At 65.2% G+C, this 14,200-nt stretch overlaps 1 protein-coding gene across 8 annotated transcripts; it reads left to right on the forward strand.

The window, feature by feature from the left end:
- Nucleotides 1-4,821: 4,821 nt before the first annotated feature.
- On the forward strand, nt 4,822-11,872 carry C1QTNF12 (C1q and TNF related 12). 8 transcript variants are annotated; one of them, XM_055099703.2, is made up of 8 exons: nt 4,828-5,800; nt 8,173-8,289; nt 8,395-8,479; nt 8,562-8,713; nt 9,115-9,223; nt 9,501-9,605; nt 9,754-9,832; nt 10,021-10,214. In XM_055099703.2, the coding sequence occupies exons 1-8, from the start codon at nt 5,624-5,626 to the stop codon at nt 10,175-10,177; spliced, it is 981 nt and encodes a 326-aa protein (XP_054955678.2). In that variant the 5' UTR covers nt 4,828-5,623; the 3' UTR covers nt 10,178-10,214. The 8 variants fall into 8 exon arrangements, with proteins under 8 accessions (XP_054955668.2, XP_054955718.2, XP_054955646.2 ...); XM_055099724.2 differs by having other exon boundaries at nt 9,522-9,605; XM_055099734.2 differs by having other exon boundaries at nt 4,831-5,800; nt 9,515-9,605.
- Nucleotides 11,873-14,200: the final 2,328 nt, after the last annotated feature.

Raw genomic sequence — 14,200 nt, forward strand, 5'->3', positions numbered from 1 at the left:
GTGGCCCCGAATGCCTGGCTGCGCTGTTATTTATTGGATACAAGGCAAGGGGGCAGGGTAAGGAGCGTGAGCCATCTCTAATGATAGGTAAGGTCACGTGTGTCTCGTGTCCACTGGACAGGGGGCCCTTCCCTGTTTGGCAGCCGAGGCGGAGAGAGAGAGAGGACAGCTTACACCATTCTTTCTTCTATGTATTTCAAAGACTTTTAGTACTTTCACTAATTGTGCTACTGCTATCTAGAAGGCGGAGCCCGGTGTACAGGGCTGACCACGAAAGCAGACCAGGAGTGTGACCGCTGAAGCACAGCATCACGGGGAGACGGGCCTCTGGATGGCTGCGGGTGGGCCTGACTGATGTCGCCTTGCACAAGAGGTGGTGGAGCAGAGTCTTCTCTAACTCCCCCGGGGAAAAGGAGACTCGCTTTCCCCGTCTGCTAAGTAACTGGTGCCTTCCCAGGCGCTAGCACTACCGCTAGACCAAGGTCTGCTAAGTAACGGGCGTCTTCCCAGGTGCTGGCGTTACCGCTAGACCAGGGAGCCCTCTGGTGGCCCTGTCCGGGCGTGACAGAGGGCTCACACTCTTGTCTCCTGGTCACTTCTCACTATGTCCCCTCAGCTCCTATCTCTGTATGGCCTGGTTTTTCCTAGGTTATAGTTGTAGAACAGAGATTATTATAATATCGGAATAAAGAGTAATGCTAGAAACTAAGGATTAAGAATATTCATATATCATCACATCTATAATCTATTTCTAGTATAACTATTCTTACTGTGTATATTTTCTTTATTACACTGGAACAGCTCATGCCCTCAGTCTCTTGCCTCGGCACCTGGGTGGCTTGCCGCCCACATGTAACGGTGACCTCCTGGGCTCAAGGGATCCTCCAAACTCAGCCCCCTACATAGCTGGGACCGCAAGTGTGCGCCACCATGCCTGGCTAATTTTTGTATTTTTTGTAGAGATGGAGTTTCGTCATGTTGCACAGGCTGGTCTTGAACTCCTGAGCTCAAGGGATCCACCTGCCTCGGCCTCCCAAAGTGTTAGGATCACAGGCGTGAGCCACCACGCCCGACTAAAATCTCAACTTTTTTTTTTTTTTTTGAGACGGAGTCTTGCTCTGTCGCCCAGGCTGGAGTACAGTGGTGTGATCTCTGCTCACTGCGACCTCTACCTCCTGGGTTCAAGTGATTCTCCTGCCTCAGCCTCCCAAGTAGCTGGGATTACAGGTGCCTGCCATCACACCCAGCTAATTTTAAGTAGAGACGGGGTTTCACCATATTGGCCAGGCTGGTCTGAAACTCCTGACCTCGTGATCTGCTTGCCTCAGCCTCCCAAAGTGCTGGGATTACAGGTGTGAGCAGCACGCCCAACTGAAATCTCAACTTTTAGCGATCATTGGTCAAGCAGTGAAGGTGGTGCCCGTGGCATGTTGTCCGCACTGGCCCAAAATAAAAAATGATGTTTGGGCCGGGCGCGGTGGCTCACTCCTGTAATCCCAGCGCTTTGGGAGGCTGAGGTGGGCAGATTACCTGAGGTCAGGAGTTCGAGACCAGCCTGGCCAACATGGTGAAACCCTGTCTCTACTGAAAATACAAAATTAGCTGGGCATGGTGGCATATGCTTGTAATCCCAGCTACTCAGGAGGCTGAGGCAGGAGAATCACTCGAGTCCAGGAGGTGGAGGTTGCAGTGAGCCAAGATCGTGCCACTGATCTCCAGCCTGGCTGACAGACTGAGACTCTGTCTAAAAAAAAAAAAAAAAATGATGTTTGGCCTGTTGGGCCGGGCACGTCTGACCCTCTGTCCCCGTCTCCCTTAGAGGAATCGTGGGCCCCTCTGTTCTTGTGGTGTCACCGGTGGAGGCCGTCCTTGACCTCCCCCTGGGAGCACGGTGTGTCCCCTCGCCATGCAGAGCACACTGTGAAGTCTTTTAATGAGGAGAGAAAAGCCCCTTAAAGGTTGATATTCTGCAGACAGGTGAGCACGTGGCCTCGTGGACACAGGAAAGAAGAGGCGTTTCCTGTGTTCTGGCAGCCTCGAGCTTCTCTGTGAGTGCATGCCCAGGCCTGCCTGAGTGCTGATGAACCAGCCGGCACAGCAGAGCACTCCGGGTCTGACGGAGCTGCTCTCCCTGCAGCAGGCGGCTGGGCAGGGCACCGTGGTCCTTTGCCATTTTTCCAGGGCCGGGGGGTGTCAGGGTGTCTGCGTTGGGGGGTGCAGGGGGTGAGCAGAGCCAGCAGCTGCACCTGAGCCTCCCCTTGTGAGCAGCTCGTGGCTGTGGCCCAGGGTACCCTGGATCCTCGGTGGACGACCCAGAGGGTGGGGTCCTCTTGGTCGTCTTCTACAGGGAGCGTGGGGGCTGAGTGTTCCTGCCTGGGTGCCAGGCTCAGCTCGTTTGAAAGGTGCCTGGGGTTGGGAACACGAAGCCACATCCTTCCCAGTTAGGCCCAGCCTCCCAGGGTGAGGGCAGCAAGTCACCCAGGTGCCGAGGGAAGAGACCGAGGGCACAAGCTGTCCCAGTGTAACAAAATATATAAAATAACAAGAGTTATACTAGGTATAGACCATATGTGTCACTAATCATTAGTTTGTAGCAATTGCTCTGTATTCCAATATTATAATAATCCTCGCTCTATAATCATAATATAGGAAAAACCAGGCCATACCGAGATAGGAGCTGAAGGGACATGGTGAGAAGTGACCGGAAGACAAGAGTGCGAGCCTTCCATTACGCCCGGACAGGGCCACCAGAGGGCTCCTTGGTCTAGCAGTAACGCCAGCGCCTGGGAAGGCACCCGTGACCTAAGCAGACCGTGGTCTAGCGGTAGCGTCAGTGTCAAGGAAAAGCACTCGCTACTTAGCAGACTGGGAAGGGGAGTCTCCCTTTCCCCGGGGGAGTTTAGAGAAGACTCTACTCCTCCACCTCTTGTGGACGGTCAGGCCCGCCCACAGTTATCCGAAGGCCTAACCGTCTCCCTGTGATGCCGTGCTTCAGCAGTCACACTCCTAGTCCGCCTTCACGTTCCATCCTGTACACCTGGCTTTGCCTTTTAGATAACAGTAGCAAAATTAGTGAAAGTACTAAAAGTCTCTGATAAGCAGAAATAATGGCGTAAGCTGTCTCTCTCCCTCCCTCTCTCTGCCTCGGCTGCCAGGCAGGGAAGGGTCCCCTGTCCAGTGGACACATGACCCACGTGACCTTACCTATCACTGGAGATGGCTCACACTCCTTATCCTGCCCCCTTGTCTTGTATCCAATAAATAACAGCGCAGCCTGGCATTCGGGGCCACTACCGGTCTCCACATCTTGGTGGTAGTGGTCCCCCAGGCCCAGCTGTCTTTTTTATTTCTTTGTGTTGTATCTTTATTTCTACGATCTCTCATCTCCGCACACGGGGAGAAAAACCCACAAACCCTGTAGGGCTGCCCTCTATACCAGGGCTGCCCGTTTTCCTGCCTGTAGGGCAGAGTGGGAGGCCCAGCCTCCCTCGGTCCAGCCTCCCAGGGCTGCCTGTTTTCCTGCCTGTAGGGCAGAGTGGGAGGCCCAGCCTCCCTCGGTACAGCCTCCCAGGGCTGCCCGTGTCCCGGCCTGTAGGGCGGAGTGGGAGGCCCAGCCTCCCTCGGTCCAGCCTCCCAGGGCTGCCCGTTTTCCTGCCTGTAGGGCAGAGTGGGAGGCCCAGCCTCCCTCGGTACAGCCTCCCAGGGCTGCCCATTTTCCTGCCTGTAGGGTAGATGGGAGGCCCAGCCTCCCTTGGTCCAGCCTCCCAGGGCTGCCTGTGTCCCGGCCTGTAGGGCAGAGTGGGAAGCCCAGCCTCCCTCGGTACAGCCTCCCAGGGCTGCCCGTGTCCCGGCCTGTAGGGCGGAGTGGGAGGCCCAGCCTCCCTCGCTCCAGCCTCCCAGGGCTGCCCGTTTTCCTGCCTGTAGGGCAGAGGGGGAGGCCCAGCCTCCCTCGGTACAGCCTCCCAGGGCTGCCCGTGTCCCGGCCTGTAGGGTAGATGGGAGGCCCAGCCTCCCTCGGTCTAGCCTCCCAGGGCTGCCTGTGTCCCGGCCTGTAGGGCAGAGTGGGAGGCCCAGCCTCCCTCGGTCCAGCCTCCCAGGGCTGCCCGTTTTCCTGCCTGTAGGGCGGAGTGGGAGGCCCGGTCTCCCTCGGTCCAGCCTCCCAGGGCTGCCCATTTTCCTGCGTGTAGGGCAGAGTGGGAAGTCCAGCCTCCCAGGGCTGCCCACTTTCCTGCCTGTAGGTCAGAGTTGGAGATCCAGCCTGTTCTGTCTAGAGTCACAGGGGAGCTCATTGCCAGTGGGTGACAGAGTAAATTTGGATGCCCTGCCTGTGAGGAGGGGCCTGGTAGCCCTGGGCGGGGGGTCTCCTTGGCCAAGGCACCTGCCCACCCCTCCCTTTGCCCCAAGCCTGGATTGAGGGGTGTTGGGGCTGCCTTTCCCGACCCATGCTAGATGCAGGCCACATCCAGGGCTCACCTGCGGGGGTCCAGCAGGGCTGGTACTGTGTGGGCGCTGTGCTGTGTCCCCAGAGTCCTCCACCACCTTCACCAGCGGACACGGGGCCGGGAGGCTTCCACAGTGCGCTCTGGAGATGCCAGTCAGTGCCTGAGAGTCCGGAGGGCGAGGGGGCAGCCGGGGTCCCTGGTGGGTTCCCAAGCGTCATCCCCATCCCAGCCTGGTCTCCCGTGGCTCTGCCTGTGGATGTGGCCTGGGGCTGGGGCTGAGGCTGGGGTCTCGGCGTGGCTGCCTTCGTGTCTGGCAAGAGGGGAGGGTCTGGAGTGTTCCGAGCTGTCCATCAGGGCCGGCATGTTGACCTTGGGCCACTGTTAGCCTCGGCCAGGACCAGCGGCTGGAGGGTCTTCCAGCCCCACCTGGCCACCCCCTTCCTCCAGCCACTGAGCCCAAGGGGCCTGTCGCCATGATCTGGCCTCACCTTTCCCCCGAGTGGGGCCCCAGCCAGGCCCGCCAGCACCCCCAGGACCCTGGGCCGGGGCCGTGAGTCAGGGCGGGGCACCCGGGGGGGCCTGGGTGAGGAGGTCGTGGGAAGGGGCTGGGGCTTTGGCTGGCTGGTAGCTGCCCTCCGGTGGCTCGCTGCAGAGGCTGCGGTGAGGGGAGCCAGGTTGAGTTCAGCTGGGAGGGAGGGCGAGGAGGTAGCTGCTGTCTGCACAGTTCCCAGAATGAGGTGGACCTTTGGGGAAGCAATGGGGGCAGGGTGGGGTCTGGGGACGGGAGGCAAGAAGCAGCGGCCGGGGTCAGTGGGGGTCTCCGCCCCGTCTCCGTCCCTGGCCGTCGGGGCGCCCGGGTGGCTGGCTGATCATCCGAGTGTGAGCCCCCACCCTGGAGCCCGCGAGGTCTGGGGAGGAGGAGGCGAGGGGAGGATTTACTGGGCGGCGGAGTGAGGAGGCCAGAGAGGACTGGGGCTGGGAGCGGGGGCTGGAGCGGGACCCCGGGGGGACCTGAGCGCCGTCGCGCCGCCGTTCCGGGCAGGTCCGCGCAGACATGCAGCGGCGGAGGCCGGGCGCGCCCCTGGGCCTCGCCCCCGCGCGGGGGCTCTGAGCGCCGGCCGTCCCCATGACTGCGCCCTGGCGCCGAGACTCGCCGCGCTGAGCCGCCTCGGGACGGAGCCATGCGGCGCTGGGCCTGGGCCGCGGTCGTGGTCCTCCTCGGGCCGCAGCTCGTGCTCCTCGGGGGCGTCGGGGCCCGGCGGGAGGCACAGAGGACGCAGCAGCCTGGCCAGCGCGCAGATCCCCCCAACGCCACCGCCAGCGCGTCCTCCCGCGAGGGGCTGCCCGAGGCCCCCAAGGTACGCGGCCGGGACGCACGTGGGCCCTCGCGGGGCAGCTTCGGAGCTGGGGCTCTGGGGCGTCCTCCCCCAGCAGGCTCTGTCCCTGCCGGCTCTGCCTCCGGGTCGCCCTTTTCGAGGCCTCGGCCACGGTCCCGCCTTGGGAATCTGCTGCAGCCCAGCCAGGCCGGCCTCTGGGAAGCCCTCTCCTCCTCTGCAGCGGAGACCTGGCCCCCAGCTGGCCTGGGGTGGGTGGGTGAAGGGGGCTTCCCGCGGTTGGGGGCCACAGTTAACCCTTTGAGGCGTGGGCCTGCCGCGCTCTGAGGAACCTGTTGCTATTAGGTTAATTGCTGATTTGGGGGCGGGGGTGGGGTGGTTCCGGCTGCTTGCTGGATGGTTCACCAGACCCCTTGGGAGTCCAGCGCCCCATGACTCCTGCGGCTGGAGACGCCATGGCGAGCCTGTCCCTTGTGCTTTCTGGGGGTCCTGTGTAGCTAGCACCCCCTCTTGCAGGTTAAGTCCTGGGGCCCCAGTCAGGCCGGGCGTCCTCACAAAGACAGAAGGCCCCGAGCCCTCCTCAACCCTTGGCTTCCTCTCTCCTGCTCAGGGTCTCTCCAGGGGTCTTGGAGGGCAGGTCTTGCTGCCGCCGTCGTGGGCCCCAGGACTGGGAGGGGAGCCGCAGTTGCCAGAGCAGCCCCCATCCCCGGCCCTCACACCTTTGATGCTGGTCTCCCTCCTCCCGAGGGCGTCTCTGCTGCAGCCAGCCCGGCTGCCTCTCAGCCCACGCGGCCCCGCTGGAGCCCGAGGCCCCGTTTCCCAGATGGGAAGGCTGAGGAGGGTTGAGGCCGCGGCTCTGCCAGCTCAGGAAGAGTGGGCTGGTTCCCGGCGCTAGGGCCAGGCTGGCAGTGCTGGCAGGGGCGGGGCAGTGGGGGGGTCTTCAGCAGTCCGGGCCAGTCCCCCTGGAAGGGAGGGGGCACCCCACTGCCCAGGGCCACTCCTCCAGAGACCCTGCAGGGTGGCGGGCCTCCCTCAAAGGGTGCCGGCTGGAGGGCTGTGAGGTGTGTGCTCAGGCTGGCCCTCCAGGCTTCCAGGGTTGGGCGGTTCTCCTGCAGCCTGCTCTCTGTTGCCTCTGGCTCTCAGCCCCCAGATAGGCTGATGTACAGGCCCCTCCAGGGCGCCGGGTCCCTTCAGCACATTGCGGTGGTGGTCAACAGGAGAGCAAGCGGATAGCGGATGCCTGAGGAGTGGGGGAGGAATGGGGGGAGGAATGGGGGGAGGAGAGGGTAGGGTGGGGGGAGGAGGGGAGAGGTGTGGGGGAGGAGGGGAGAAGAGTGCGGGGAGGAGAGGGAAGAGTGGGGGGAGGAGGGTGAAGAGTGGGGGAGGAGGAGAGAGGAGTGGGGAAGGAGTGGGGGCAAGAGGGGAGAGGAGTGGGGGAGGAGTGGGGGGAGTGGGGGGAAGAGGGGAGAGGAGTGGGGGGAGGAGGGAGATGAGTGGGGGGAGGAGGGGGAAGAGGGGGAGGAGGGGACAGGAGTGGGGGAGGAGGGGGAGGAGTGGGGGAGGAGTGGGGGGAAGAGGGGAGAGCAGTGGGGGAGGAGTGGGGGAGGAGGGGGAGGAGTGGGGGAAGGAGTCGGGGGAAGAGGGGAGAGGAGTGGGGGGAGGAGGGGGAAGAGGGGGAGGAGGGGAGAGGAGTGGGGGAGGAGGGAGATGAGTGGGGGAAGGAGTGGGATGAGGAGTAGGGGGAGGAGGGGGGAGTGGGGGAGGAGGGGGATGAGTGGGGGGAGGAGGGGGAGGAGTGGGGGAGGAGGGAGATGAGTGGGGGAAGGAGTGGGGGAGGAGGGGAGAGGAATGGGGAGGAGTGGGGGGAAGAGGAGGAGGAGGGGAGGAGGGGAGAGGAGTGGGGGGAGGAGGGGAGAGGAGTGGGGGAGGAGGGAGATGAGTGGGGGAAGGAGTGGGGGAGGAGGGGAGAGGAATGGGGAGGAGTGGGGGGAAGAGGAGGAGGAGGGGAGGAGGGGAGAGGAGGGAGATGAGTGGGGGAAGGAGTGGGGGAGGAGGGGAGAGGAATGGGGAGGAGTGGGGGGAAGAGGAGGAGGAGGGGAGGAGGGGAGAGGAGGGAGATGAGTGGGGGAAGGAGTGGGATGAGGAGTGGGGGAGGAGGGAGATGAGTGGGGGGCTCAGGGCATCAGGCTCTGGCTGTGTCCACAGAAGCCCCGCATGCCTGCCCTGCTGGTGGCATTGGGACGTCAGGGTTCTGACTCCCCCAAGGGCGGCCGTGGGTCCTTCTCCTGGCCGGCGATGCCTTCCCTGGTTCTGCCCTGAGTGCTCCCCGCTGCCCTGGGGTCCCAGCTCTCTGCAGGGTGCAGCCTCAGTGCGCTAGCCCCGTCCCATCCCTTCAGCCATCCCAGGCCTCAGGACCTGAGTTCTCCGACGCCCACATGACATGGCTGAACTTTGTCCGGCGGCCGGACGACAGCGCCTTAAGGAAGCGGTGCGGAAGCAGGGACAAGAAGCCGGTGAGCCCCGCCCGGGCTGCTGCAGGGTCTGAGCCCGGGACAGGGTGTGGTGGTAGCTCCCACCGGGTCCCACTGGGCCCCTCACCTGCTTCTCTCTCCCCCCAGCGGGATCTCTTCGGTCCCCCAGGACCTCCAGGTGCAGAAGTGACCACGGAGACTCTGCTTCACGAGTTTCAGGAGCTGCTGAAAGGTCAGCCGCCCTGCACTGCCCAGAGTCCAGACGTGCCTGGGCCCTGTGCCGACCCTGCTGGCCTGTGCCCTCCTCCCCACAGAGGCCACGGAGCGTCGGTTCTCAGGGCTTCTGGACCCGCTGCTGCCCCAGGGGCCGGGCCTGCGGCTGGTGGGCGAGGCCTTTCACTGCCGGCTGCAGGGCCCCCGCCGGGTGGACAAGCGGACGCTGGTGGAGCTGCATGGTTTCCAGGCTGTGAGTGGAGCCGGGAGCTTAGAGCGGGGCGTTGGGTGGGGCCCCACAGGCAAGACGGAACCACACACACCGCCTGACACTCATGGGGCAGCACGTGGGTTGGGGGTTGGGGGCGGGGCTAGGAGGGCGAGGGGCTGCCTCGGGTCAGGGTTGGGAGGCCCTGGGGGCCCAGATCACACTTTATGCCCAGACGGAGCGTGGGTCCCCGGTAGCCGGGAGGCAGGGAGACCCTCCTGGGTGTGGACTCGAGGGTCAGTCCTGCTGGTGCCCACAGTGAGCGTGAGGGTCCCGGGAGACCTGCTCCGAGTGAGGGGCTGTCGGTTGCAGGCACCTTCCCCAGGCGGGGTCTGTGGGGTGGGGGCCAGGCCCTGCGCTGGCCGCTCACCCACTGCCCCTCACAGCCTGCTGCCCAAGGTGCCTTCCTGCGAGGCTCCGGTCTGAGCCTGGCCTCGGGTCGGTTCACGGCCCCCGTGTCCGGCATCTTCCAGTTCTCTGCCAGTCTGCACGTGGGTGAGCCGGATGGGGCAGTGCCGTGTGCTGTGATGGGGCTGGGGCTCAGCTTTCTGGGGGCGCCTGGCATCGCCGGCCCCGGGTGCGGGTCCTGTTAGGGACCTACCCCCTGCCCCATGGGGGGCCTTGGACTGGGCATGGGGTCCCTGCTGCACGCCTGGCCTCAGGTGCCCCCTCCCCAGCCCCAGCAGCCACTCCTGGGCCTGTCCTGGGATGTGTGCCCTGAAGCCCCTCCCCACCAGCCCCCACCCCGTCCCCCATGCACCACCCTCCCCAGGGCTCTCTCCGCAGACCACAGTGAGCTGCAGGGCAGGGCCCGGCTGCGGGCCCGGGACGTGGTGCGTGTTCTCATCTGTATTGAGTCCCTGTGCCAGCGCCACATGTGAGTGACCTCAGCCCCCGCTCCAGGCAGCAGCCCCTGGACCACCCTTGGAGGGGCTCACAGGCCACAGGGGTCTCTGGGCACTGGAGCGGGTCTTGGCCCCCTGGACCTGCAACGCCTCCCTCTTGCCCTGTGGGGCTGTGTTCAGGTGCCTGGAGGCCGTCTCAGGCCTGGAGAGCAACAGCAGGGTCTTCACAGTACAGGTGCAGGGGCTGCTGCAGCTGCAGGTGAGTCCGGGCCGGGTGTGAGCGGGAGGGCTCGGGTGCACTCGGGCTGGGCCGGGTGTGAGCTCGGTGCACTCAGGGTGCAGACCTCTGGGGCCTCGGCACCTCCTAGCGCAGGGCAGGTGGGCAGACGTTGGCCACCGAGTGGCTGGGCTGTGGCTGCGGTTGTGACGTCCCCGTGCTTCTTACAGGCTGGACAGTACGCTTCTGTGTTTGTGGACAATGGCTCCGGGGCCGTCCTCACCATCCAGGCGGGCTCCAGCTTCTCCGGGCTGCTCCTGGGCACGTGAGGGCGCCGAGGGGGGCTGGCGAGGAGCTGCCGCCGGATCCCGGGGACCCTCCCACTGATGCCCGTGGTCACCACAATAAAGAGCCCTCCACCCTCCCCACCGCCTTCGAGTGCTGCCTGGATGTTTCACTGGGGGTGGAGGCCGGGCTGCCGAGGTCGGCGGGAGATGGATGGGGGCAGAAGGGTGCTGTTCACAGGGGAGCCTGGTAGCTTGGGGTATGGGCTGTAGAACCTCCCTTGAGGCCGACTTACCTGGCCCGGGATTATGGTGATGGCAAGAGGCTGGGCGCTGCCCTGGCAGCCCCTGCAGGGGCCACGTCGACCCTGAGGACAAGGACCACTGTCCGTGCCGGCCCCACTCAGCTCTGCCCACGGCCTGTCTAGCCTTGGGGGAGCAGCAGGCCGTGGGGCACTGGAAGCCCCAGAGGTTGGGGAGCAGCACTGTTCTGGGCCCTCGGGAGGCCTGCGTCCTGTGGGGGGGCTCTGTGCAGGGCAAGAGGACGTGCAGGCCACACACGGGACCGCGTGCTTGTATGCGCTGGCCGCCGCAGGCGTGTGGAGCTGAAAGGCACCCCTGCGGGCTCAGGTGCGCCCAGACCGTGCCGTGCCCGGGGCACCCAGGTGGAGCAGGGCTGGAACCAGCAGGCTTCTCCTCGCCTGCTCTCGGGATGGCCGCACTCTAATGACCAGGGCCTCTCGGGGGCCTTAGGGGCCAGAATTGCCCCATGGAGGGTGGGGTGGGCCCCATATGTGACCATCATGCCGCTGCCCCCTGGCAGGTCCTGTGGATTTGGGCCCCACCCCCACCCCATTTTGGCTCTGGCAAACCCACACCAAAGAGTGTAAATTGGCCTCAGGACGTCCAGGCCTCTGCTGAGCTGCGGAGATGCCATCTCTGGTTGGCATCCAGGGCCCTTAGTCGTTGGTGGGGTTGGGGAGGTTGGAAGAGGCCAGAGCCCACGGCTGTTACCCCTCCCCTGGGACCTGGACCTGCCGGGGCTGGCACAGAAGGGGCCCTCCCCAAGGCTTGCTGGGCAGTGAGGCGGGACGGCCCAGCCCTGCGACGAGGTGTGTGGGCGGGCGCCAATCGGCACGAGGTGGGCTTGGCTGGTGACCCGTCCCCACCTCTCTCCCTGGGCCCCCCAGAGTGGCGTCAGGGGCTGGGGCTGTCTGGAGGGCCTCTGCTTCACTTGCCAAGGCTGTGGCCCCGGCTTAGGGGCTCCTCTCTGCCCTCAGCACCCCTTCTGTGGGCACGGCCTGCCCCCTGGGACCTGGATCCGGAGCGGGGGGTCTCCTTTCTGCAGCCCCTGCCCTGCTTGGCCACAGCACTAGAGAGTGCTCCCTTCCAGAGAGTTGGGCGGCTGCGCATCTGTACAGGGGGAACCAAGGCTGTGCCGGGCCCTCCTGGAGCTGGGTCAGCGGGGACAGCAGTGTGGGGGCCCTGAGGAGGCAGAGGCAGGAGCGTGGCCTGCACCTTCCTGGTTGGCGTGAGCCCCGGGCTGCGGACTCCCCTGTTTGCTTCGTTTTCAGTGGCTCCTCCCCAACCTGACGGGCCAACCCTGGGCAAGAATGGGCTGGGGGCAGGCACCCAGGATCAGGCAGCACCCAGCCGGGCCTTTCTGAACACCGCCTGGGGCCTCACCATCCGGGAATGGGGGCCCTCTAGGTTCTTCAGCAGCAGCCAGTCCCCCACCCTACCCAGACCCGGAGGTAGGAGCTGTGATGACAGATGGACATGCCAGAAATGGGACCCAGGGCCGCGTAGAGCAAGACGGTGACGAGAGACAAAGAGACGTGGATTGGGGGGCAGGGGGCCGGGGCTGAATGAGTTGGGGGCCAGGGCCCAGGTGAATGGAGGCGGTGGGGGCTGGGGCAGGGACCACGGCCGGGGTGAATGAGGCAGGGCCAGGGTTGGGGTGAATAAGGGGGGGCCAGGGCCGGGGTGAATGAGGTGGGGGATGGGGGCTGGTCGGGGGTGGCTGGGGGCTGGCATGGGGGCCAGGGTGAATGGGGGGGGCTGGGGCCAGGGTGAATGGGGGGCATGGGGATGTCCTGGCACTGGCACCACCTCCCTGGCCTCTGCCTCCTGGTTTCTGCCCCAGTGGGAGGTGATCAGCCACTTAGCCGCAATTCCCCTGGAATGTGCCGTCTCCAGCCCCCTCTGGGCACCCAGGAGCAAAGGAATGGACAGGTCGGGGTGGGGTGGGCAGCCTCACAGGAGGGTCCAGGCCCCCAGCCCACCCAGCCAAGGCTCCATCCTCTGGCCCAGCCCAGCTGCACCCCTTCATTCTCTCTCAGCCTCACCTCCTGGGCTGGACCCACACTGCAATGTTTGCCATAGAAGGGACCCTGGACTCTTGACGAGGGTGGGAGATGCCTGTCACTCACCCAGCCGGAGCGTGGGGTCCCCGGGGCAGGTGCAGGCCAGCCAGAGCTGCTGTTGCTTGGGGTCTGGGCTGGCTGGGGGACCTGGAGGGCCCAGGGAAATGGACCTCTTCAGGCCTGTGCCCCCCGGTTTGGGAGCTGGGGTATTGAGTGTCCCAAGCATCTGGCAGCTTCGCGGACCCTGGCAGGAGCAAAGCCAGAGCAGCCGGCTCCGTGCTGGACGGCCTCAACCCGACCCCTGACCCCTGACCCCATGCCCTGAGCGGCAGGGAGCTGCCGGCTTCTCCGTGACCTCCACCAGGGCTGACTTCCCAGAACCGCAGGCCGACCCTGCTGCCTGGCCGGGGCTGGGGGCATCAGAAACTCCTGCTGTGGGCTCCCTGCCCTCCTGGGAGGGGCCATGCCCGATGCGGGGACACTCCCCCCGCCAACCCTCCAGCTCGTCTGCTCACAGGACCAGCCCTTCCCTAGAGTCCCAGCGCTGGACCTGCCTGGCCCACCCTGCCCCGGGGCTGCCTCGGCTGGGTCGGAGCCAGTATTCCCAGCCCTGGTGCTGTCCTGGTCTTGAATGGACAGAAATGCGGACAGGAGCTCAGGGCAGCCAGGAAGTCCTCTTGGGGCCAGGTGCGGCGGCCACCCTGAGGGGGCAGCAGGAGCCAGGGGAGGCAGGGCTGGGGGCTCCCGGCTGTGAGGAGGAGGCTGGGCCCCGCTCCAGCCCCACCTGTCAGGTGTGGACACCATTGCCCATCCGTCCCCGGTGCCTCAAGGGCCCCACTGTTGGGGTACGTAGGAGATGCGGCTGCCCTGGCCTGGCCCCTGGGGGCGCCTGGGTGTGGACCCTAGGGCTGCAGCCAGGACAGGCAGGCGCTGGAGGCCCAGCTTTGGCATCTGACTTCGCCTCCCTCTCCCCGCCCCTGCCGCCCCTGCCGCCCCTGCTGCCCTGCAGCTGGGAGGGTGTCTGCTCCAAAGGCCCCTCGGGCTGCCTGCCAGCCTCTCTGGAGTAAGCCCAGGGCGTTCCTGGGGCCTGTCCCAGACCCCAGACCACACCACACGTGGTGACCACTGTCATCTGGGCCTGGGAACAAGAGTGGCCTGGGGGCGTGTAGGGGCTGTGTAGGATCCAAACAGACCTGCCTGCCCTGCTTTGTAAAAATCTATGTACCCAGGTGCCCCGTGTTGACCCCGGGTTGACAGTTGTGTGTCCCTGCGACTGGTGCGTGTGTGCCCACGTGTCTGCACATCTGTGTGAGTCTCTGCCCTGGGTCTGGGACTCTCTACAGAGCCAGCAGCACGGCCCCCTTGGGAGCAAACCCAGGACAGCCGTCCAGGGCCCCGGGCCCGAGCGCTTGGCTGGCCACTCAGTGCCTGGAGCGGGCGTGGCCGGGGTCCCTGGGGTCCGGGAGGCCACATAGCTTCGGTCCTGCCAGGGACAGCAGAGGGGCCCACGGAGCTGTGACGGCTGCTTCGGCACGTGGGGCTCCCTGAACTGGGTGAAGGGGTCCAGGGACGGGGCTCCCACCCTCAGCTGGGGGCTGCTCAGAGCGCTGTCCCGAGGGGAAGCTCTTTCCTGCCTACAGAGCGCTGCCCTGGGATCTGCTGTGCTCCGACGCCGCTGGGAGCTGGAGCTGGGGGCAGAGCTCGACGCCGCGTCCTGGGGCCGTTGCTCATGGGCTGGGCTTGGCCAGTCTGCGCTTGGA

This window comes from Pan paniscus, chromosome 1, assembly GCF_029289425.2.
Source record: "Pan paniscus chromosome 1, NHGRI_mPanPan1-v2.0_pri, whole genome shotgun sequence".
Lineage (NCBI taxonomy): Eukaryota > Metazoa > Chordata > Mammalia > Primates > Hominidae > Pan > Pan paniscus.